At 36.4% G+C, this 25,133-nt stretch overlaps 1 protein-coding gene across 2 annotated transcripts in view; it reads left to right on the forward strand.

Moving 5' to 3' along the window:
• LOC126183464 (glutamate receptor ionotropic, kainate 2-like) overlaps positions 1 to 25,133 on the forward strand; it is a 499,151-nt gene that overhangs the window by 335,117 nt on the left and 138,901 nt on the right. For both annotated transcript variants that reach the window (XM_049925465.1, XM_049925464.1), the window contains 2 exons: positions 11,645 to 11,869; positions 21,621 to 21,827. In XM_049925465.1, coding sequence (XP_049781422.1) covers positions 11,645 to 11,869; positions 21,621 to 21,827 — 432 coding nt within the window. The remainder of the gene's footprint in view (positions 1 to 11,644; positions 11,870 to 21,620; positions 21,828 to 25,133) is intronic.

The following is a 25,133-nucleotide window of genomic DNA, read 5'->3' on the forward strand; positions in this document are numbered from 1 at the left end:
CTTTCCAAATAGCTAATAAACTTATCAACATTGTCCCTAGGAGCAGCAACTATTTTATTTCTCCAGCTTAGAGGCAACTTTCCATCTAACCCCATATTTATTTGCTCAGGCTCTAATTTGTTTGTCAAATATGAGAAATTAGTCACCCATCTTAAAGCAAATCTTTTTATATTCTCTTTCCTGGGATTGGACTTTTCCCCAGCCCAGAAACTGTTTTGCAATTCTATTTGCTTTTGCTTGCCCCAATATTCTTTGAAAAATGCTTCTTTAAACTGCTCTAACGTCTCATATTGTTCTGTAGCAGTTGTTCCCCATATCCTAGCCTCACCCAAAAACTTTGATGTTATGAAACCAATCTTCTGTCGGTCACTCCACAAACTAGGCAAAACATTTTCAAAATCGTTCCAGAACGCTTTCGGATGAACATTTGCAGCTGGATCAAAACGAAGAAACTGTCTGTTTGTAATATAAGACACTTCAGCAGTTTCCGTCACCATACTACAGTTCACACTGTTAGCAACCAATCTAATATTACGTTCCACTTTGTTTAATCTACTGTCATGCTCATTTAATTTAAGGGTTATCTGTTCAGTTTTGTTAGTAATTTGTTCTACACCACTCACAACCGCATTCACTCATTCAGACACAACAATAACACTGTCCAAACAATTTTCATTCACAGAATCAATTTTTCTATTTAAATTTCCATGTGTAGTTTGACACATAGATTCTACTGACGTCAGATTTGACTTGACTTGACCTACTTCTTTTCTTATCTGATGTATATTCTGTTTGCTTCCAATAGCAACCTTGCTAAACAGCTCTGTTAATTCACTTTTACATTTTCTGAAGACTTTTTATACCTACTTTCTGCATCAGAAATTCTCTTATTTACATGAGTATCAAACCCCTGCAAATCCGTCCTCCTCATCTTCTTAATCTCAACAGCCTGTTGTTCTATTTTCTCATTAATTTCAGTCTTAAACTGTTTCAGATCATTAGCTAGCTTGATAATACTACCAGACTGTTGTTCAACTTTCTGATCTAACTTCCCAAAATTTTGTTTTACCTCAGTTAAATTCTGATTAAAATTTTGTTTTACCTCAGTTAAATTCTGATTAATATTACTGAAATTTTGATTCATATTTGTCATTAAAGCTACAAACATATCTTGTAAATTTACTGGTTTGTTTTCCTGTTGTACAATTTTTTGTTCAGCTAATTGTACAGGCACAATACCAAATTTGGTATCTGTTCTGTCAGCCTCCTCACTCACATTAACACTACTGACATCAAACAAACTATTAATACTGAAATCATTCAACTGACTATCGTGAAGATTTAAACTGTCACCCATACCAGAATCAGTCAGAACATTATGTTCCACTTCCATCTTTACAACTGGAAATATCTGAGGCACATCGTTACTTAATACCTCCATATTAACGGTATCCCCTACTTGCTTTTGTTCAGGAGTACTTGCCTGACTAGCACTCACATCAAACTGACTTACATCGTCCTCTCTCACAACCACAGAATTATCATTCCCATCCATACTAGCAAGTCTGTTTACACATGCAAATAATACACTATATAAACTTAACTCATATTTCTTCGTCCGATGTCATCGCAGTGTGTTGAAAACAGCAATCTGCCTTTCTTCCCGTGGTGTACCAGATTCAGGGCCCCCACGTGCTGCCACTGTGATGGAAGCTGCTGTGCCTTGCTGTCTGCTTACTGTGCCATCTGTTGCTCAGTGGACCAATACTACGCTGCGCCTTCAGTCCCGTAGCATCCAGTTCACTATAAAATCTCCGTTCCACGGGTTCTCTCCTCGTTGCATCTCAAAACGTATGTTCGTCTTCACAGCAATATCTCACTTACACCTACAGTCACTGCTGTAAAGTTGCTTATTGACCATTCCTCTCGATCATGAATTCGGTTCCTACAGCTTTATACACTCCTGGAAATTGAAATAAGAACACCGTGAATTCATTGTCCCAGGAAGGGGAAACTTTATTGACACATTCCTGGGGTCAGATACATCACATGATCACACTAACAGAACCACAGGCACATAGACACAGGCAACAGAGCATGCACAATGTCGGCACTAGTACAGTGTATATCCACCTTTCGCAGCAATGCAGGCTGCTATTCTCCCATGGAGACGATCGTAGAGATGCTGGATGTAGTCCTGTGGAACGGCTTGCCATGCCATTTCCACCTGGCGCCTCAGTTGGACCAGCGTTCGTGCTGGACGTGCAGACCGCGTGAGACGACGCTTCATCCAGTCCCAAACATGCTCAATGGGGGACAGATCCGGAGATCTTGCTGGCCAGGGTAGTTGACTTACACCTTCTAGAGCACGTTGGGTGGCACGGGATACATGCGGACATGCATTGTCCTGTTGGAACAGCAAGTTCCCTTGCCAGTCTAGGAATGGTAGAACGATGGGTTCGATGACGGTTTGGATGTACCGTGCACTATTCAGTGTCCCCTCGACGATCACCAGTGGTGTACGGCCAGTGTAGGAGATCGCTCCCCACACCATGATGCCGGGTGTTGGCCCTGTGTGCCTCAGTCGTATGCAGTCCTGATTGTGGCGCTCACCTGCACGGCGCCAAACACACATACGACCATCATTGGCACCAAGGCAGAAGCGACTCTCATCGCTGAAGACGACACGTCTCCATTCGTCCCTCCATTCACGCCTGTCGCGACACCACTGGAGGCGGGCTGCACAATGTTGGGGCGTGAGCGGAAGACGGCCTAACAGTGTGCGGGACCGTAGCCCAGCTTCATGGAGACGGTTGCGAATGGTCCTCGCCGATACCCCAGGAGCAACAGTGTCCCTAATTTGCTGGGAAGTGGCGGTGCGGTCCCCTACGGCACTGCGTAGGATCCTATGGTCTTGGCGTGCATTCGTGCGTCGCTGCGGTCCGGTCCCAGGTCGACGGGCACGTGCACCTTCCGCCGACCACTGGCGACAACATCGATGTACTGTGGAGACCTCACGCCCCACGTGTTGAGCAATTCGGCGGTACGTCCACCCGGCCTCCCGCATGCCCACTATACGCCCTCGCTCAAAGTCCGTCAACTGCACATATGGTTCACGTCCACGCTGTCGCGGCATGCTACCAGTGTTAAAGACTGCGATGGAGCTCCGTATGCCACGGCAAACTGGCTGACACTGACGGCGGCGGTGCACAAATGCTGCGCAGCTAGCGCCATTCGACGGCCAACACCGCGGTTTCTGGTGTGTCCGCTGTGCCGTGCGTGTGATCATTGCTTGTACAGCCCTCTCGCAGTGTCCGGAGCAAGTATGGTGGGTCTGACACACCGGTGTCAATGTGTTCTTTTTTCCATTTCCAGGAGTGTAGTTTCCCAGCCGATGCACCAAGTACGGCGTGGCACGTTACTTTTTTACCACCCTGCTAATGTCGAGCAGTGTTCATTTGTCTATCTAAAAGCTGTAGTAGAAAATACTAGACTACTACCATCTATTGCAGGTCGCAACTTACATAGAATTGTCTGGTAAACGGGATGTGGCTAGTACTGAAATAAAAGTTTTAACTCGGCAATGTAAATTTTCAGGTGTATTTTTACAATAAAGATCACTGTTAATACTGCCAAGTCCGTGCTAAGTGTCTACACAATGTAAAGTTTCCATGCACACCATAATCACACACGTAGCCAGTTTATGGTATTTACACCCGTTACTGAAGTTAATAGAGTTCACTAGGTCATTTAGTTATGGAAATGCTCACTCATATGTTGTGCACTCTGCTCTACACGTAATACTTGTTCCAGTCTTAGACTGCACAACACGCCACGCGGTTTTAACTAACAGTCAAAAGCAATAATTTTGATATTCCGTCCGAAATTCCACACGACTTCCACTATACCGTTCACTTAAATACGCTTTGTACTACTTTGCGAACTCGTAATTAGCATTTTTTTGCGATTTTACAGTACGCTACGCCTCAACTTCTCTGGTGCACACTCGAAGCTACTTCTAAATCTTATAATGAATCTCCATCCAAGATGACAAGCCATGTCCTCCCTACCAAAAAGTCTTCAATCCAGTCACAAATTTCTCATTATACTCCATGTGATCGTACTTTTGACAATAAGTGTAGGTGTGGTAGTGAGTCAAATGCTTTTCAGAAATCAAGAAGTACTGCATCTACCTGACTGCCTCAGTCCAAAGTTTTCAGTATGTCATATGTGGAAAAGTGTGAGTTGGGTTTCACATGACTGATGTTTTCAGAATCCATACTGGTTGGCATGGGGGATGTCATTCTGTTCAAAATACCTCATTATGTGTGAACTCAAAATATATTCTAAGATTCTACAATAAATTGATGTCAAGGATATTAGATGGTAGTTTTTTGGATCATTTCTGCTACCCTTCTTGTACACAGGTGTAACCTGTGCTTTCTTCCCACTACTGGGCACAGTTTTTTGTTCAACCACAAATTCAGTATAGAATCTGATAGGGATTCCACTGGGCCCTGGAGCTGTGTTCAGTTTTAATGATTTTAGCTGCATCTCAACACCACTGTCAGTAATACTTATTTCACTCATCTTTTCAGTGATGCAAGGATTAAATTGGGGCAGTTCCCCTGTGTTTTCTTTTTTAAAGGAACTTTTAGAAACAGAGTTAAGCATTTCAGCTTGCTTTGATACCCTCAGTTTCAGTTCATGTCTCATTCGCTAGGGACCAGACATGAACTTTGTTTCCACTAGCAGCATTTATATATGGCCAGCATTTTTTTTAATGATCTTTTGACAGTATTTTGCAACAGTCATCATTGAAGGCTTCATGCATTGCTCTCTTGACAGCCAAATGTGTTTCATTTAGCATCTCTCAATCTATAGTCCAACGCTTTGTTTCACCCCTATTATGCAGTAGCCTCTCTTTCTTTAAGTCTCTTTAAAGTGACTGTATACCATGGAGGGTCCCTTCTTTTATGAACTGTTCTACTGGGTACATATCTAGCCAGAGAATGGTCAACTATTCTTTTAAACTTGAGCTATAGTTCCTGTATATGCTACTCCCTACTGAAAGTTTAAAGTTCCTCATTGAGGTATGACTACTGACTGTTTCTCTAGTTTACTGAACATGAATATCTTCCTGCTTGTTTTAATTGTCCTTTGTTCTTTGGTAATAACTGATGCAACAACAGTGTCATAGTCACTGATACCAGTTTCAATATCAACATCCTCAAAGAGGTTAAGTGTATTTCTTGCCATTAGGTCCAATATATTTTGATCATGAGTTGGGTTCTGAACTGCCTGTTCTAGGTAATTTTCAGAGAAGACATTTTGAATTGTTTTGCAGGATGACTTATCATACTATCACCGACAAACCTGTAATTTTTCGAGTTGATTGTTGAATGACTAAAGTCCTCACCAATGATTACTATGTGAGCGAGTAACTTATGAACAAGCGAAACAAGGTTTTTTCTAAGGTTAATCAGCCCGATACTGAGTCTTACGCAAATGATCTTGCATGCAGTTTCAGTTTCTATTGAGATGGATTTGAGTTTCTTTACTGCTGAGACAAATAAAGCATCTCTATTTCCCATTAGCCTATCCTTTTGCTATACACTTAAATTTTCCTCAAAAATCTCACTGCTATCAATTTCAGGTTTCAACCAGCTTTCAGTACATAGTATTATGTGAGTTTCACTGCTTTTGGGGGGAACACTTCAGCAGTTAACCACTAGAATTTTAATCTACTCACTTGTGGGGGGGGGGGGGGGGATATTTCTTTTGATCTTGCACTGATACTTCTGGGTTTCGTACACCTATTGTTATCTGGATTGGATGGAAAGTCATCTAATCTGAGAAACCCTGTGTGCACCACAGTCAGATAACTGGGTAGCAGCCTCTGATGTGTAGTGCACACCTGATCCATGTAGGGGAGCCCTACAATTCTCAACACTATGGTGCAGGTCTGGGCAGTCAACCTAGCTTTTCACAGAACCATCAAAGTCTCTGGTTCAGTCCTTCTACTTGACTCAGAACTAAAGGGCCATGACCATTTCTGGGAACAATGCTACAAATTGTGAGCTTTGCTGAAACTCCATGCTCAAGGCTGGTCTTCTCAACCTTCATTGCCAGTCACTGGAATGATCCAAGTATAACCTCAGACTCCAGACAACAGGCATAATTTGTTCCAACATGCACCACAATCTGCAGTTGGTTGCACCCTGTTCCCTCAATGCCTGCTGGAATTGTCTCTACAACATGTTAAATGAGGCATACGCACTGAGTGCACCTGGTGTCCTTTCCTGTCCCTTGCTGCCATTTCGGTAAGGGGTACCACCATTTGCCATATATTTGAACTGCCAACAATTAATAGAGTCCTACCCTTTTGTGTTTGTTTCCTCTTGACACTGGACAAAACAGGTTACCCAAAACAGGTGAAGTGAGTCCCATTGGTTCAGTTCCAGTTCCAGTGAAAGACAACACCTCAAAGTTGTTGGTTAGGGAGATCATATAACACCCTGAGTTCTCCCTGGTACCCATCCACCCTGTACAGGAAGCCTTGAGCTACCACTGAAACACCATTCACTGCCACCTAGTGGATGAGTAATGGTAGATCCCGTGCTTTCTGCAGAGAAGATAGGATTCACAGGTACATGACTTTTGGGAGCTCTTCCAACACACCAATTTGCAGCAGCTGCCAATCATTTGACAGTAGTGAGGGTGATTTCCACCTGATTACAAATGTCAACCAACTCATCCTGGGTTCAAGAACAACATTCACAGTGGGGCTGCATTTTGGATGGTACAGTGTATTACAGGATAGTGAACATATAACTTTAAACTAAGCTTGCTGATTATATTTTAATCTGTGGAGCTAAAAAAATATTAATTACCAACAAAAATTGAAGTAAATACATGAAACAAGATTTGTATTAAGCCAACAGAAAAACCGGTGGTAAAAATTACTAATTTTCTAAAACTTTTTAAGGTTAATTATAGTTATTAGCAAACTCTGAAATAGAGATAATTTATGATAAATGTTCATAATATATGCTCCTCTTTAAGTGAAAACTGACTGTGGCACAATATGTGCTGTAGTAATGGTTATTATATCACAAATATCGATTTACTATCAATTAGAGTATGAACAGGGCAAATGTTAACTCCCAGACATTCTGAAAAATGTATATTTACTTGAGTTGATACATGCTGAAATTCAGGGTGATCTATTCTTTGACAGTAACTGTAAATCACAAATGCTGATTCGCTGCAAAATATGTTATCCAAAACACTCATACCAGTAACTTACGAAAATATAATTTTGTGAGGTTCCGAAAATTCTTAAAAATAATCTATTTCTCACGTAATTATACAATGAAATTAGAGAACATTTGTTTTGAATGAGGCTAGGCCTATCGCTAATTAGTTTAAGCCTATAATTGACGATAACAGTACAAGATTATCACGCCATTCGTGAATTTTTGCAGTTTCACAGTATATCACAACAGAAATGGGTATTGATACGATCATTGAAAGATTATGCTAAAACAATATGTACAGTAAAATATGCAAATCCAGATTTTCAATTGGCACACAAAGCTTACCCACTCATTCTCACACAAAGGAAAAATTTCAGAGTCGGCTTTTACAAGCAAATCAGCATGCAAATTGCACAGATTTTTTTACTTAGCTATTTCTGGGCCAACTTCTACACTGGTGTGCCAAAAGAGGACACTGCAGCATGAGTTTATCTCGTGCAAAATCATAAAAATGTGGAGCACCAACAAAGTAGTGTCTAAAATTTTGTGTAATTAATTTCTGAGCCTGCTGTAGAGAAAATTGATAGAACATCATTGGTGTACATACTAATGCATATCTCCTTAAAAGTTGTTTGGAATGGGACATGCTTCAATGTCCTCTGCTAATCAAAGCAAAGGCCTTGGAACAAAATGTTGCATGGATTAGTTGCTTTCCTCATTTGCAGGGAAATATGAGGACGCATTCACTGATTTTTAGATCATAACGAGGAAAGAAAAACTTGAGTACTTGGTGCATTATGTGATAATTATGAGGCCAGTAATATTGTTGTAAAAGTGCTCCAAGGTCTGGTACTCTGATCTTGTTGCAGAGATCAATTTTTATTGAAGCTTTACCTTCATAAGCTTTTATTGTTTCTTGTCTCTCCAAAACATGTACCTAAAATCATCAATAGTGCAAGTACTTTGGAATATGAAATTGTAGGAATTTTATTTGGAAAACATGGACCTATGGCATTGTTATTTTGAGCAGTTTATTCCCACAACCTCTTTAATCTTACCGATGCCATATTCTATTCATGAACACGGTCTTGAAATACATACACCATGATAGCTGTTCACTAGTATTTACATGTAATTTCACAGGTGATGTTTCAATAATTAAATTTTGCTTGCCCTATGCTTTTACTACATTAACATAGTTCTCAACAATTCTTATAATATCCCTGAACAATACAGTTCACGTAGGCTTTCACTATTACTGCTAACTTAGTCCATAACTTCACTGTTCTGTTCCCCACTCGTCACCCTATAGTTATGTCCATTATAATTATCCAGGCTATTATGCTGTGGTCAGTTGATGAATTCTGTGTCAATTCCCAACGTTTCATCCCCGTCTGTGGAGGATATCTTCAAGGGGGTCTGTAGCTCGATGGAAGGTCCAACACACCCACTGGCTCACTACAGTAGGGGTAATGCAGGAATAGGTTTAATAATGAATTAAAAAAATAGGAATGCAGGTAAGCTACTACAAACAGCATAGTGAATGCACTATTGTGGCCAATATAGATACGAAGCCCACGATTACCACAGTAGTACAAGTTTGTATGCCGCCTAGCTCTGCAGATGACGAAGAGATTGATGAAATGTATGATGAGGTAAAAGAAATTATTCAGACAGTGAAGGGAGATGAAAATTAAATAGTCATGGGTGACTGGAATTCGATAGTAGGAAAAGGATGAGAAGGAAACATAGTAGGTGAATATGGAATGGGAGTAAGGAATGGAAGAGGAAGCCGCCTGGTAGAATTTTGCACAGAGCATAACTGTTGGTTATGAACTGTAGATTAAAACTTAAGAAACTGCAAAAAGGTGGCAATTTAAGGAGATGGGACCTGGATAAACTGACAGAACCAGTGGTTGTAGAGAGTTTCAGGGAGAGCATTAGGGAACGATTGACAAGAGTGGGGGAAAGAAATACAGTAGAAGAAGAATGGGTAGCCGTGAGAGATGAAATAGTGAAGGCAGCAGAGGATCAAGTAGGTAAAAGGATGAGGGCTAATAGAAATCCTTGGGTAACAGAAGAGATACTGAATTTCATTGATGAAAGGAGAAAATACAAAAATGCAGTAAATGAAGCAGGCAAAAAGGAATACAAACGTCTCAAAAATGAGATTGACAGGAAGCACAAAATGGCTAAGCAGGGATGGCTAGAGGACAAATGTAAGGATGTAGAGGCATATATCACTAGGGGGAAGATAGATACTGCCTACAGGAAAATTAAAGAGATCCTTGGAGAAAAGAGAACCACTTGCACGAATATCAAGAGCTCAGATGGAAACCCAGTTCTAAGCAAAGAAGGGAAAGCAGAGAGGTTGAAGGAGTATATAGAAGGTCTATACAAGGGTGATGTTCTTGAGGACAGTATTATGGAAATGGAAGAGGAAGTAGATGAAGATGAAATGGAAGATATGATACTGCGTGAAGAGTTTGACAGAGCACTGAAAGACCTCAATCAAAACAAGGCCCCAGGAGAAGACAACATTCCATTAGAACTACTGATAGCTTTGGGAGAGCCAGTCCTGACAAAACTCTACCATCTGTTTAGCAAGATGTATGAGACAGGCAAAATACCCTCAGACTTCAAGAAGAATATAATAATTCCAATACCAAAGAAAGTGTTTGTTGACAGACGTGAAAATTACTGAATAGCAGTTTAATTAGCCACGGCTGCAAAATACAAACATGAATTCTTTACAGATGAATGGAAAAACTGGTAGAATCCGACCTCCGGGAAGATCAGTTTGGATTCCATAGAAATGTTGGAACATGTGAGGCTATACTGACCCAACGACTTATCTTAGAAAATAGATTAAGGAAAAGCAAACCTACATTTCTAGCATTTGTAGACTTAGAGAAAGCTTTTGACAATGTTGACTGGAATACTCTCTTTCAAATTCTGAAGGTGGCAGGCGTAAAATACAGGGAGCAAGAGGCTATTTACAATTTGTACAGAAACTAGGTGGCAGTTATAAGAGTCAAGGGGCATGAAAGGGAAGCAGTGGTTGGGAAGGGAGAGAGACAGGGTTGTAGCCTCTCCCCGTTGTTATTCAATCTGTATATTGAGCAAGCATGGGAGGGGGGGGAAGGAATTAAAATCCATGGAGAAGAAATTAAAACTTTGAGGTTCGCTGATGACATTGTAATATAAGCAAAATAACTAATGATGGTCAAAGTAGAGAGGATATAAACTGTAGACTGGTTATGGCAAGGAAAGCATTTCTGAAGAAGAGAAATTTGTTAACATCAAGTATAGATTTAAGTGTCACGAAGTCTTTTCTGAAAGTATTTGTATGGAGTGTAGCCATGTATGGAAATGAAACGTAGACTGTAAATAGTGTAGACAAAAGGAGAATAGAAGCTTTCAAAATGTGGTGTTACAGAAGAATGCTGAAGATTAGATGGGTAGATCACATAACTAATGAGGAAGTATTGTATAGAATTGGGGGAAGAGAAATTTGTGGCACAACTTGACTGGAAGAAGGGATCAGTTGGTAGGAAATATTCTGAGGCATCGAGGGAGTACCAATTTAGTATTGGAGGGCAGCGTGGAGGGTAAAATTGTAGGGGGAGACCAAGAAATGAATACACTAAACAGATTCAGAAGGATGTGGGTTGCAGTAGGTACTGGGAGATGAAGAAGCTTGCACAGGATAGAGTAGCCTGGAGAGCTGCTTCAAACCAGTCTTTTTTTATTTTAGTGTGTAATAGATACATTTGGTTCTAGAAGTTTTCTGATGCATATGGTTCAGGAAATAAGTTAACATCTTAAGACTATATCTCAATATTGGGCACTAGTTCGCCTTTATTGTTTGGTCCATTGTACTACCATCATGATAGTGATACACAGAGGGAAACTCTACTAGTAGCAGCACCATAACCTCCGCTTTCTCTGTCACCACCATCAACTACTACAGTAAGAACATGAAATAAAGTAAAATGAAGTTAATCAGATACATTCTGCTGTGTTGTAGATCTATTCAAAGAGCTACACTTTTACAGTGTCGACTGAAAAAACAATGCTTTTTTGATCCTCTAATTTTTCAAGATTATATAGTTCACACAGAAAATGTAAAAAATTATGCTCTGATGTTTTACTTACACTTTGTGTATAGAATCATCTAGAAGAAATATCCACAGTTTGCATAATCCTGCGTCATTGTTAACTAAATGTGCCTTATAGAATTAGTGGAAGAAAATGAAGACAAAACAGAGAATTATATCCTAATATTTTACATTTGTTGCTGATTAACTGATTTGTGTCATACATGAAAGTAATTGTTGTAAGCTCATTATTTCCCTGATGACATGTACTATTTTTTTCCTCAGAGATATAAGACACTTCGAGGACTAACAGGACCTGTACATTTTGATTATGAAGGTTTTCGAACAGATTTTATGCTGCATATAGTGGAGTTGACAGTTGATGGACTGCAGAAGATTGGCACATGGAATTCAACCACTGGACTTACTTTAATACGAGAAGAAGTATCAACTGAAGTGAGACAAGAGGAAAGCCTACAAAACAGGACACTCATAGTGCTAACAGCAATTGTAAGCGCACATTAACTGTTACAGAGTTTATATGTAAATACTGTTGAACTTGAGAAAAATGTTTTCAGTAGGTGGATTTGACAAATAAATAATCATATTTTAGCTAAAAGGAATTGTTCTTTTCTAGAACACTTTATTTTCTATCAAAAACTATTTTTGTTGTTCCTTAAACATGGACTTCATTGATAGTATCTAAATAATATTATATACCAGAAATTTACAGGATTTTTAAAAAAAACATAAGTATAAATGTGATAAAACATAATGTTTTTACTTGACATTTATAATATCCTAGAAGAAAAATATATTAGCGTGTTCACGTGTGCAGCTCACAATAAGCTGCTTTTAGATGTTCATCAGATACAGTGAGCAGCGCCAAATAAATTTATGCACATACATAGATGTGTAGCTCTATGCCTTGCATACTATGTTACTGAACAATTAATTTTAATCAAATTCAGATATAGGGCTTATATATGAGTAATGTACATTGTATTCAGTTATACATAGATGGTCCCATGAAAAAATTGAGTATAATAAGCCATGGTTTTAAAATAACATATTTATGAGTTTTCCATAGCTAACATGTGAGAAAACTGCAGCACAAAAGACATTTCCGGTAGTAATCATGTTTAATCTAGACTGACAGCTTTTGATGTTAGGAAGGCAGAAGAAAGACTAGGGTTGAACATTCCACCAACAACAATGCCCTTAGATGTGGCACACGAACTCAGACTGTGGAAGGATAGGAAATAAAGTTATCATGTACTTTTCAAAGGAGCAACAGAAAACAAAAATTTGGAATAACTGGAAGCAATTCCAGTGTCTTGCGACTACAGTACCTTTCTCAGTTTTAGAATTAGACCATAATCAAAGGCAGATTTCACCACCTGACTGCATACAACATGCCATGTGTTGTCGCATACAGTTTAGTGAAGCTGTCTTGTTCTGTCTTTGTTCACAACTTTTTAATGACTTAACATGCAAACCAGTCATTCTGCAGTTAATGCTATTCCCATTGTATATGTATTTTGCTTCTGTCATATTTATTACTTTCTCACCATAGCCAATCATATTCTCAATTACTCCTGTGCAATAAATTCAATCATCACCTTGTTACACACCAGAAAAGGAAAATATAAACAAACCATATGTTAGTAGAATGACAAAATTTCTCAGCACGGCACACAGGTGGTGTTGATGTCAGTTAAGTTTTGTTTTTGATGTTATAGAACATAAATACTTATACTGTGTGTGTTTCATTCAAAACAATGTACCTGAAACCATTCCTTATTTTCTATGGTTTAACATCAGCAGAAATTTATTAGAAGTTCATGATGGTTTCTAAGGAGCCTACTCTTTTACTTTCAACAGCTAAAAATGAGTGGTTTTATTGAAATGTGGCCATACTTCTCTTGACAGTGATCCATGTAAAGATCAGTCAGGAACTAGAACAACAGATCAAAACAGAACTAGCACAGTATACTGCAGGGTGGATAGAAGGTAAGGATGTTTGAATTACCTGGTGTGTTTGACACATCAGAAGATAGAATACAGTAAATTTTACATGAATAAGAGAGCTTAGTGTATGTTAGGTGTCATATTTGTGAACACTCCTCAGAAGCTTAGGTGAATATAAAGACTTTATCAATGTGTGGACAACTCTAACTATTCTCACCGATTTTTATGTGGACAAGGGAGGGATCACTCTATTCACATCAGAAAAAGTAATAACCAAAGAAGCGAGGGTAAGCCATTGATATTACACTATCAAAGGTGAAGTGAATTTCATCTGCCAGAAAAACAATGCCTTGTGTCTTCTGGAATGAAAAGAGATTCTTCTTATTGACTGACTTGTGAAGAGCAAAATATTAACTGGTGTGATCTTCTGTACCAACTAGGTGGAAGAAATATAATAAAAGGCATGAAATGCAAAAGGAGGAAACGTAATCCTTCTTCAGTAAAATGTATCTGTTCATGGAGATGCTTTGGCAATGGGAAAACTAGTTTTTAGTGTGAATTCTTGGAACATCGAAACTATTAACTTATTTGGCATCCTCTGACTTTCATCCATTCCTATTCACAAATTTATGCCTCACTAATCTTTTGTGTACAAACAAGAGGTTATGACAGCTATAAACGAATGTTCTCTAAAATGTGTTTGCCTAAAACATACTGCTTTGAAACATCTGTGGCTATTTTTGCCTTAAGAACATAGTACATTACTGCCAGCCTGAGAAATATTCTGCTTGGCAATGTGTGTCAACCATCTGGGAACCTTGTACTCCTCATAATATAAAGCTAAATCTTATAATGGTTTCTGAGATACAATGCAGGAGAAGGACACCAATCTGACAGTCACGTCAAAATGTATGAAAAGCTCATTTAAACCACTAGGTCAATATGCAGCACAGCTATCTGTTAATCCTGCAAGCAGACTGGACGTGAATCTAGGTCATCTTTCCCTTGAAGATGGCAATCATTTTATAAATTAAGATGTTAGAGTAGGCCCAAATTTCTGTATTTAGTAAATCACCTACTGTTTGATAGCCACCTTATGTGAATGTGGAGTAATTCTGAAATGTCAAGACATGCAGATACATTGGAAAACAAGTTTGCAAATAATTTTAATAACTTGTATTTTTGGGTCATTTAATTCTGATGCCAGTTAAATTAAACTGCTGCATTAATAATTATACATTTCACGTAGCTCATTTGGGAATTTTGGATAGTTCCAAAATGGAAAAATCGCCTTATATGTTCCATTATTATCTCTCATTCTTATGTATTAAATGGCTTTACAGTTTTTCTCTGGAATGCTACTGTGCCAATATTGCACAGTTAGTCTTTAGCTCTGTATCAAGTTAATAAGACGTCGTAAGACAGGAGCCTGAATTAAAAAGACTACAATTAGTTTAATGTATAACAGATGTTCTTTTGGTCATACTTTCTACAATTATTTTCTTTTAGTGTATCAGTTGTAAATTATATAGTGTTGATCAATCATGGTGAAAATTGTCCTAATAATAAGCCAATACACATAAAAAAACTCAATAGCACTGTTTGCTGTTTACATTTTCTTGACAACAGAACTTTTGTTTTAATGCAGATAACAGAAAAAGTAAAAAATACACCAAATTAAGTCAAATAAAGAGAAAGTAAGTGGCAGTTATAGTATTAAAAAGTAAACATTTTTGATTATTGATTTGTAGAATATTGTATTACAATAATAAATACTTTGTAATTCTATTCTATACCCAAGAGACTTTCTTTGTACCACATCTTTCATAAAAGACTTCTTTGGCAGTTTCAATTATACATGCATATCATTTGTGGTGTGCTTCACTTGTGATAGAGTTGAGATAGATTATGACTAATGAGAAATTAAAGCCTGGGGGGTAATAAGAAAGAAAGAATATTTGTAGTAAATGTAAGACATAGGAAGTGTGCTGTATGATGAATGATAGGTCACTGTTAAAGAAGCCTGAGGATAATTGGTTGGAGAACACCAGTGAACAGTAGAAGGGGCATTGTCTCTCTCAAGGGCACTAATGTATTAGTGATGTTTATAAAATGGGGTACTGTTCTTTTTAAGATTTGTATTTGACAGTACCACGTGTGGCATAATTTTGTGTGTCACCTGTAGTTGTACAGCTTTACTTTTAGCTGGTGTATGGATTATATTTATAAAAGAGTCTGCAGTTATTACTGTTTGATGGAAGAAACACATCTAAAAATGTTCTCCAATTGACTTGGGACAGAGAGATGTGTAGTAAGCCAGAACCAACAACACTCTCAGGTGTAATTTTCAAATACTGATGCAGACTCATGGAGTGTAGCATCAGGGAAATTATAGGTTCAACATAGTATTCCCTGGGAGTCATATGATGATGAAAAATTTTAATTTTAATTGCACTGAATGAAGACAATCTAAACAGTTAGAATACAATATAATAAAATAGAATAGAACAGATTTAGGATGGAATACATTCATAACTTTTGAAAGTTTTTAACGCAATTGGTGTTACCAAAGATTAAATGCAATACTTATTAAAGTAATACAGTGTGTGTACACAGTTTCCTAACTATTAAACAGTGGAATTATTATTTTCCAGTACTTTAGTACTGTAACTAAATGCATTAAGATTATGTTTTCACAAACTTTGAACTGGGTGACTAGTGTAGTACATTGTTTCATTTATATCACCTAGTATGCAGGCAATATGTTTATAGATTTAAGTAGGTGCCATACCTTCATTGTCATCCATAACTTGTATGGACTGTCTGACCATGATGGACAATTCCTCACTCTGCACGACATTACACCCCTCAAGAAATTAATCTCCACTTGGAAATGTATTAGGTCAACGACTAGTGATGCACTGGAAGTCTTTAAACAGAAACTGCAACAGATGGACTGGAGCCCAGTATACAGTGTAGATGAGGTTAATGCTGAATTTAATATATTCATAAATGATTTTTCAGCCGTCTTTGAAGAAGTATTCCCAAAAAAGTTTGTTAGAGGCAATACTGGTACATCACCAAATAAACCCTGGATCACAAAGGGAGTTAAACTATCATATAAAACAAAGAAGGAATTTTACATTGCAATTAGAATGTCTAAGGACAAAACAAAAACTGGCCATTACAAAATTTACTGTAAGGTACTAAAGAAGGTAATACAAAAGTCAAAAGCATTGTATTATGAGCAAGATATTGACAACTCTCATAACAAAATGAAGATTATTTGGAATATTGATAGAAGGGAGATGGTGAAAACCATAAGAACTTTTGAATAACTCAAAATTAAACAGGAAAGAAATCTAGTACATGAGCCTGAAAACATAGCCAAATTTTCAACAACCACTTCTTGTCAGTTTCAGCAAAAATAGGCTGGAAGGAGTCTGTTAATGAAGTTCTGAGTCATATGCAAAAGACTATACCCAAATATATGGTAAAATTCGTATCAGACCTGCTACAGCAACTGAAATTAAAAGAACAATCATTCCTCTCAAGAATACATATTCCACTAGGATAGATAATATCTCTAATAATTTACTAAAACAGTGCAATGCTTCTATTAGTGATGTACTTAGCCACAGTTTCAATACATCCTTACAAAAGGAAACTGTGCCTGATAGACTCAAATATGCTGCTGTAGAACCCCTTTTCAAGACAGGTGACAAAACCAAAGTCACAAATTACAGGCCAGTATCCATTTCTAACTGCTTTTTCAAAGAGTCTGGAAAGGCTTATGTATATGAGAATTTTGGAACATCTATATAAATATAACATTCTCAGCAAAAGTCAGCTTGGTTTCCGAAATGGTCTGCCAACCAAACAAGCAATCTGTGCTTTCACAAATAAAGTTCTGGATTCAATTAATGACAAAATGGTAACAATGGGATTGTCTTGTGACTTGTCAAAAGTCTTTGACACTGTCAACCACCAAGTCCTATTAAAGAATGTAGACTTATTAGGAATAAGTTGCATACCAAATACATGGTTAGAATCATGCATCTAAGATAGAAAGCACAAAGTAACTGTAGATAGTACTGATGAGATCTATAATGGCCTTGTTTCATCTAATTGGAGAACCATTAAATGAGGAGTGCACTAAGCATCCATTCTTGGTCCTTTACTGTTCCTCATTTTTTATAAATGATATACCTCAATGTAAAAAGTCACAGTGCATGTTTACCATTTTTACAAGTGACGCCAACATTGTGATTGATGGTCATACATGTGGAGGTCTTCAAGGATCTATTAAGAATATTCTTATTGATTTAATGAAGTGGTTTAGCATCAATGGACTCTTAATAGAAAGATTTGAAACAACAAAGTTTTTAGGTGTTGTAATTGACTCAAGAGTTTACTGGTCTCATAATATAATAAATCTTCAGAAGAGACTCAGCTCAACAATTTTTGTCCCATGCATTCTCTTCTTTTGAAGACACAATGAAATCAGCATGCCATGGCTATTTCCATTCTCTTATAACGTATGGTATTATATTTTGAGGAAACCAAACACTGACGAAGAAATACTCTTGGCCCAAAAATATGTTGTAAGAATAACGAGCGGCATAGACTCTAGATGTAGTTGTAGAAACCTTTTCTGGAAACTGAGAATTATTACTGTTATTCTCAGTACATATTTTCTCTTATGTGTTTCATCAGAAAAAACATTGAGTTTTATAAAGGAAATAGTGAATAATGTGGATATGATACTAGGAGAAAGTATGATTTCTGCAATGATTGTAAAAACCTGGGTATGGTGCAAAGAAATGTGCAGTTCTCTGGTGCAAAGGTTTTTAATGCTCTTCCTCGAGATATTAAAATTGAAATTGATAACCATTCCTCTTTTAGAGAGTATCAGAAGCAATTTCTGCTGAAAAGCTCATTTTACAGTTTAGAAGAGTTTTTTTTATCCACAATGAAAAAACCCTAATAGATCTCTGGAACAGAAATTTTTAGTGTGATATACAATAGTGCAAGTTTGACCAATAATACAGGTAGCATACTCATGTAACATTCATAGTTATTTTCACTGGTTTTCTATTTGTTTTTCACTTTCTGTGTCTAATGTTTGCTGTAATCTGTCATTCTTACCACAGCTGTGTAACGTAAACATGGAGTATTACTTTTGGATGGCTGACTGCTTTAATACTACCTATGTATAGATTGTTTACTGACACACAATATATCCTTTCGAGCTGATGACAGTTGTATTGATGGAGTAATAAATAAATAACTTCAAAACTAGACTTATTACAACTTACATATAGATTTGCTCCTTTCAAACTATATATTGTAAAATGCAAGAGTTTATTACTTTAATTAGCTCAGCTTCATAAAAGTAAGCATTGAATTTATTCATAAACACCATGTGGGCAATCTGTGGGGGTTGTTAAAAATCATGCGGGCAAGATGTTTATAACTATGGTAGACCATTGTTGGTCTGGTGTATGGTACAGCTTGTCAGCTGCATGCACGTTTCTTGTATTATGCTGCTATACTGAATTATTTAGCTTAAACAGATGTAGATGTCCTTTAGTACTGATTAAGGAGCCATAAATATAAATAACAGGTTCTTACAGTATTTTTTACTTTTAAATCCCACTGGACATAATCACCATTTTAGACATGAATATTGATTGCTGGACCACTTTAATTTCTTCCCAGTAGAATATGTATGCCAAATGAGAAATGAAAATGGAAAGGTATGCACATAATAAGATAATTTTGCTGATATGACATCTTGATTTGTTCACCAGATATATTACCAAAGGAAGGCTGCTGCATATTTGTCTGTGCCAATAAAAGGCCTACTGTGGGCAGAGCATTCATATACGTCATAAAAAGAAAGGATCCAAAAACTGAGCCTTCTTGCAATCCTTTTGTGACTGACAGTTTGATTTTGTTTTGGTTATATGCATTGACAACAGTAGAGATACTGTTGCAAATACACGTTGGAAAGTCACTTGAGAGAAGTTATTGATTGGAATGTGAAACCATTGCAAAGATTTTGTCACTTATTTATAATCAGTCATCAACAGCAAAAACTTGTATGATAAATATAATATGGTAATACATGAAGATTTATGCCATAATATGCAAACAATAATATATATTTATGTGGAAATTAAAAGTTAAGATTGTAGAGACAAAGTCATGCTGAAGAAAACCCAAAAGGAACTGTAGACCCTACTGTGAAATAAAAACTGATGATAGTAATTTGAAGACCTATTTGAAATAAAGGACCACACTGTTGAAATGGTGTACCTGCACCATATTAAGGTCTGTAGTCCCTTCAGTAAGAGTTATTAAATGGCTGGGTTACATTCATGAAGTTGACTTGTTTGCCTGGGGTCCAGGCATATACTTGCAACTTATCCTACAACACAAAGGGTGTATTGAAACTGAAGTTTCAAATGATGATTTTCAGTCCTCTTCATATGAGATCTGTGACTTTCTCTAATTACTGAGTCTCATTCTCAACTGTTGTGGGAACAGCCAAGGAACACATTTCCTTTCCTCAAGTATCATAGAAATGGACTGATAAGTAGGTCTGGGTGTGCTTATTTGTGGTAATGTTTCTTTCAGAAGAAATGCAAAGTCTCTATGTTCTTATATGTAACAGTGATTGGTTTGAGACAAACAGATAACATCTTGAATCACGATATTAAGTTATTCACACATGAGCACACAGGAGATAATTTTTCAAGAAACTAGAATTCCTGTAAACACAGTATTAGTACTAAGAGGACTGCAGTTTCTGAAGAATGGCATGTGCAGTAAAAACACTCACCTCTAATTCTATCAATCAGATATCAAATGTGCCCAGGTGACATATATTCACATTTTAGACTCTGCATGAATTTAAAAATGCGTTAGAAAGGCAGTAGACAAACATCCCAAATGGACTGTTTCATATCCTTGCAACCCGGAGTGGCCGTGCAGTTCTAGGCGCTACAGTCTGGCACCGAGCTACCGCTCCGGTCGCAGGCTCAAGTTCTGCCTTGGGCATGGATGTGTGTGATGTCCTTAGGTTAGTTAGGTTTAATTAGTTCTAAGTTCTAGGTGACTGATGACCTCAGAAGTTAAGTCGCATAGTGCTTAGAGCCATTTGAACCATTTTTTTCATATCCTTGTTGACAGATTGATGCAGAACTATGATGATTTAATTCCTGTTCTAGATGATAATATTAATCTTTTGTATTTAGTTGCAATCTTTCTGATTGATTTTTATGTTAAACTTTTTGCATTCAGCCACTAAAACATTATTTTCACTTGAGTTTGTTATATGGTTTCATTATGTGAAAATTTCAATTCAGTTATATGCAAGCCCTCTCACACTTTTACCAATAGTATTTGTATCAATACATTGTAATAAAACTTATTAATTACTTCACGATATACCAGGATTTCAGTAGTCTCTGAATATTTGAAATTAACATGTGTTAGATTCTTTTACACATAGTATCTATGATTCTACACATAGTATCTATGATTCTAAGCTGCTTTATTTCTGTCATTTCCATTATGTGTTATTCAACTAACTTCCTATAGTGGCATATGGACTTCTCAGTTATGTTTCTCCATAGTAATAAAGAAACTTCAAGAAGTGCCCTGGAAACAGTATTTATAATTTTGATTGGTTTGGCAATTTTATGACATTTCACATTTCATTCAGCATTATTAGGACTTCAGTTCTGAGTACGTTTAGTTCCTACAAACTTACTCTGTGCTAAGTGTAAAGTGGTAGAATTTTCCTAATTTACATATCAAAACATAATTACAAAAAGATATCTGAACAACATCAGCTATGTATAAGATTATATACTAACTAATGATAATCATTTTTAAAAAATCTTCAAAACAATGGTGAGAGTATTGTATGTGGGTATAGAAAATGCATTTCTTTCGCTTCAAGTTTATAATACAACACTGCAGATCACTAAAATCACTACAATTTCACTTTTGCTGAGTGATAAGACTGACAGCGTGTAATGTCCAAGAGAGGAGGAGATTAGCATTTAATTTCCCTTCAACAACAAGGTCATTAGAGATGGCTCCAAGAGGGATGGAAACCAGGGTTTACATTATTAATCCCTCATCATTGTGTTATTATCTTTCTACAGATTTGAACAAAATGAAGTGCATACAGTTTTCCATGTTTAAATATCAGATTGTGTTAAACGGGAAATATTAGTGATGTTGCATTAATAGTGACTGCTTAATTCTTTTCCAGAGCAAGCCTTATGGCATGCGAGTGGACACCAGTCTGACATTAAAAGGAAATGATATGTATGAAGGTTTTGGCATTGATCTTATACATGAAATATCCCTTATGCTTGGGTTTAATTATACATTTGTCCTACAACTTGACAGCAAATATGGAACATTAAACAAGGAAACAAAGAAATGGGATGGCATGGTCAGAGAACTTCTGGATGGTGTGAGTACCATTATACATAGATAGTTACGATAATTTCTTGGCTAAAGAACTGGAATAACACATTAATGTTGCCTTTTACAGACGTACATATCTTTCATGGTTAGTTGCTGCTCATATCTGATATTGTTTCATTAATGGAACACATTTAAGTGTTTTTATTGTCAGCTAAAAGTATGTGATTAAATTTTTTGCAAAGCCATTATTATTTTTCTATTTATGGTCAATTTTATGGCATATAGGATTAATTATATACAAAAACAAAACAAAAATAACCATATAATTTAAAATAGATGGGAGTAAAAGAAAACTGAATAGTATCACATATGGAATTAATATAAGAAAACACTAATGTAATTAGAAATATAAGACTATTTTTGCAGAAAATATTGTTTAATTTTAACCAATGGCTAAATCTGAAACAGTCAACAGTATTTAGAAAGAGGCATATTATCCTCTAGATGCCAACCATCTTTCAGTTTTTACTGTAAATGTAATGAACATAAAGGCAAATCATGTTGTAAAAATTATATTATATGTGCATAAGAATTATAAAAATATACAGCCATGTAACTGTCAGTGGGTGGAACACAGCAGTAAATAAAATGACACAGAACAAATATTTTTGATCATTGTCATCTTGTCATGGATATAACTACTGCACCCCTCTGCTCATGAAATCTTATAAAGTTTCTTGAACCCCATTAAAACAGTCTTGAGACAGCAGCACTTTGCCATGTCACTAAAATAAATGAAATTTTATCTCAGAGGAAGAGGGAACTAGAATGCATATGGAATATAAAATATTAAATTAAATATGAAATTAAAATATATGTCAGAATTACCTCAATGTTAGTAACAGAAAAGAAATGTTGGTGTGGTTTGATAGTGAAAATTTAAATTTATTTCAATAACTAGTCTAAGTTTTATATTTTTGCACACACAAGTGATGACAGTACTTGATATTAATGTATCTGTATTGACAGGAACAAATTATACATTCGTCATTGCTATGGGAACTGTTAGATATTGGAATTTTTAATTACTTCTTAAATGGGGGAAATTTTTTTATCTTCATATTAGGCTTAGCACTGAACTATACATTTAATATATTGTCTGTCATTTCTTCATTGCTAACTTGAGTATCATATCTTCTTATTTGTCACATAAATGTTCTCTATGCACTACAGAAATAATAACTTAATAGGTATTCAGATTTACTTATTTTTAATCTAATTTTAAAACTCTGCCTGATCAATTAAAAATAAAGGAAAATTGCTTTCATATGACAAAATTTATGAATGAACCAGTTTCAAATGTCCAGAAAGCAAAACAGAACCACAAGATTTGCTGTAGATTCAATCAGCACTCCTTCCTTATGTAAGAGATTTTTGAGATCCAAAAAACCAAATGAGGTGCTAAACATGTGCAGAGTGCACTGTTACATGAACCAAGAGTGTTACAGACACAAGATACTGTGGAAATGTGGCATACAGTATCGTATTACAAGCTGTGCATCTGCCAATACAGGTTGCTCAGTGCCAGTCTGTAATGGCCATCCTGCATTGTTCATCCTGGTGACTAAACTGCCAATGATTTTACTATGCATATGAGTATGCAAATCTATCTGCTGTGCAGTTCTGCTTCCCTACAATTTAAATACCCAGCCAGAACCACTATAAACTGCCAATGATTTGACTATGCATATGAGTATCCAAATCTATATGCTATGCAATTCTGCTTCCGTACAATTCAAATACCCAGCCAGAACCACTATTCCCAAGACCTTTGTCTATAAAAATGTTGCAGGCACATTAAATAAGTGTGAACTGGCATTCCATATATGTCACATGTTCTTATGCTGTCCCACTAGTTTCTTCTGCACAGTGTTACCATGATGAAATACTTTTTTGTGGCTCATAGAAGCCCCCCAACTTGTTTATTTATATGAGTCTAGTATACTGTGAAGAAATTGTATTATGGGTTTATTACTATTACAGAATAAATAAGTATTTAAGTTATATAATAATTAATGAAAATATGTAATTTTCATGTAATATTATGAAATCTTAAACAGTAGAAACTGTATGGTTTTCTTGTTTCTTTAAATGGTGTTTATGCTGCTCACTACATGTTCCACCACTTCTTGGTTGAAAAATTTTATAATTATAAAGGAAAATCACAAAATTGTGGATGTTGTACACTATCAATTTTTTTTATTAACTGGTTTTTGGCTTACAAGGCTATCATCAGACAAAAGTCTGCTTTTATGCCAGTCTCTTATACAGCATCAGGATGGAATCCTTACCCCCATCTGTCTGCATGTAGAGTTAATCCTATGTGCAAGTATGAGAACTTTTTCTGAATGATTGTGTAATGTGTTTCTGAGATGAAATGTGGATACTATCCTGGTACCCATGATGTCAGAAATCACCTAAAACCACATCCAGGCTGTCCAGCTCACCAGCCTTCATGTAAATTATAGATGGATTAAAAACAAACTCATGCATTTTTCCATTGAGATAATTCTCTACCTTTATTGATTTATTGGTCATCCATTTTATCATATAAAATGATACAGGACTTGTCATATGTTGATCCAAAAAATACTTAAATAATAGTGTATGTATACAACTCATGCAGGTAATGAAATGCATAAACAGAAGTAAATCATAAAGACACAGATAAAATCATACAGATAACCAGATACATAAACAAAACAAATTCTAATTTTACATTATATCCCGTGACACTTGACTATGTTTAACTTAAGTTAGGGATGTCCTCAAATTCATAAAATTTATGTACTCATCAACAATGTAACAGCTTTCACTTATAAGTATTTTATTAAGCTAATTTTTAAAAATGTGCAGCTTTGGTATCTTTTTAACTCTTAAGGGAAGTACACTAAAAAGAATTTTTGGTTGATACATTACACTTTTGTGATACCGTGTTTTCTTATGTACTTTTCTGTGGAACTAAGTTCTGTGTATAGTTTCATAGTCATGGTAATCACTATTCAAAGAGTGGTAATGGATTTTCAAAAAGTGTGTTCTTTCATAGATATAATTAGAAGGAAGAGTTATAACTTCCAGTTCTTTGAATATTTTCCTACAAGACTCCATAGATGCAATCTCTTTTATAATTCTTGTGGCTCATTTCTTAATGATAAAGGAGTGCCTTGTTAGATTTGATAAACCCCAAAATAAGACACCATATTACAATAGACTATGTATGAGTGCATAATAGGCACTCATCACTGTTTCTGCACTGCTGGAATTTTCGAGCATTCTCAATACATAACAGCAT

This window comes from Schistocerca cancellata, chromosome 4 (assembly GCF_023864275.1).
Source record: "Schistocerca cancellata isolate TAMUIC-IGC-003103 chromosome 4, iqSchCanc2.1, whole genome shotgun sequence".
Lineage (NCBI taxonomy): Eukaryota > Metazoa > Arthropoda > Insecta > Orthoptera > Acrididae > Schistocerca > Schistocerca cancellata.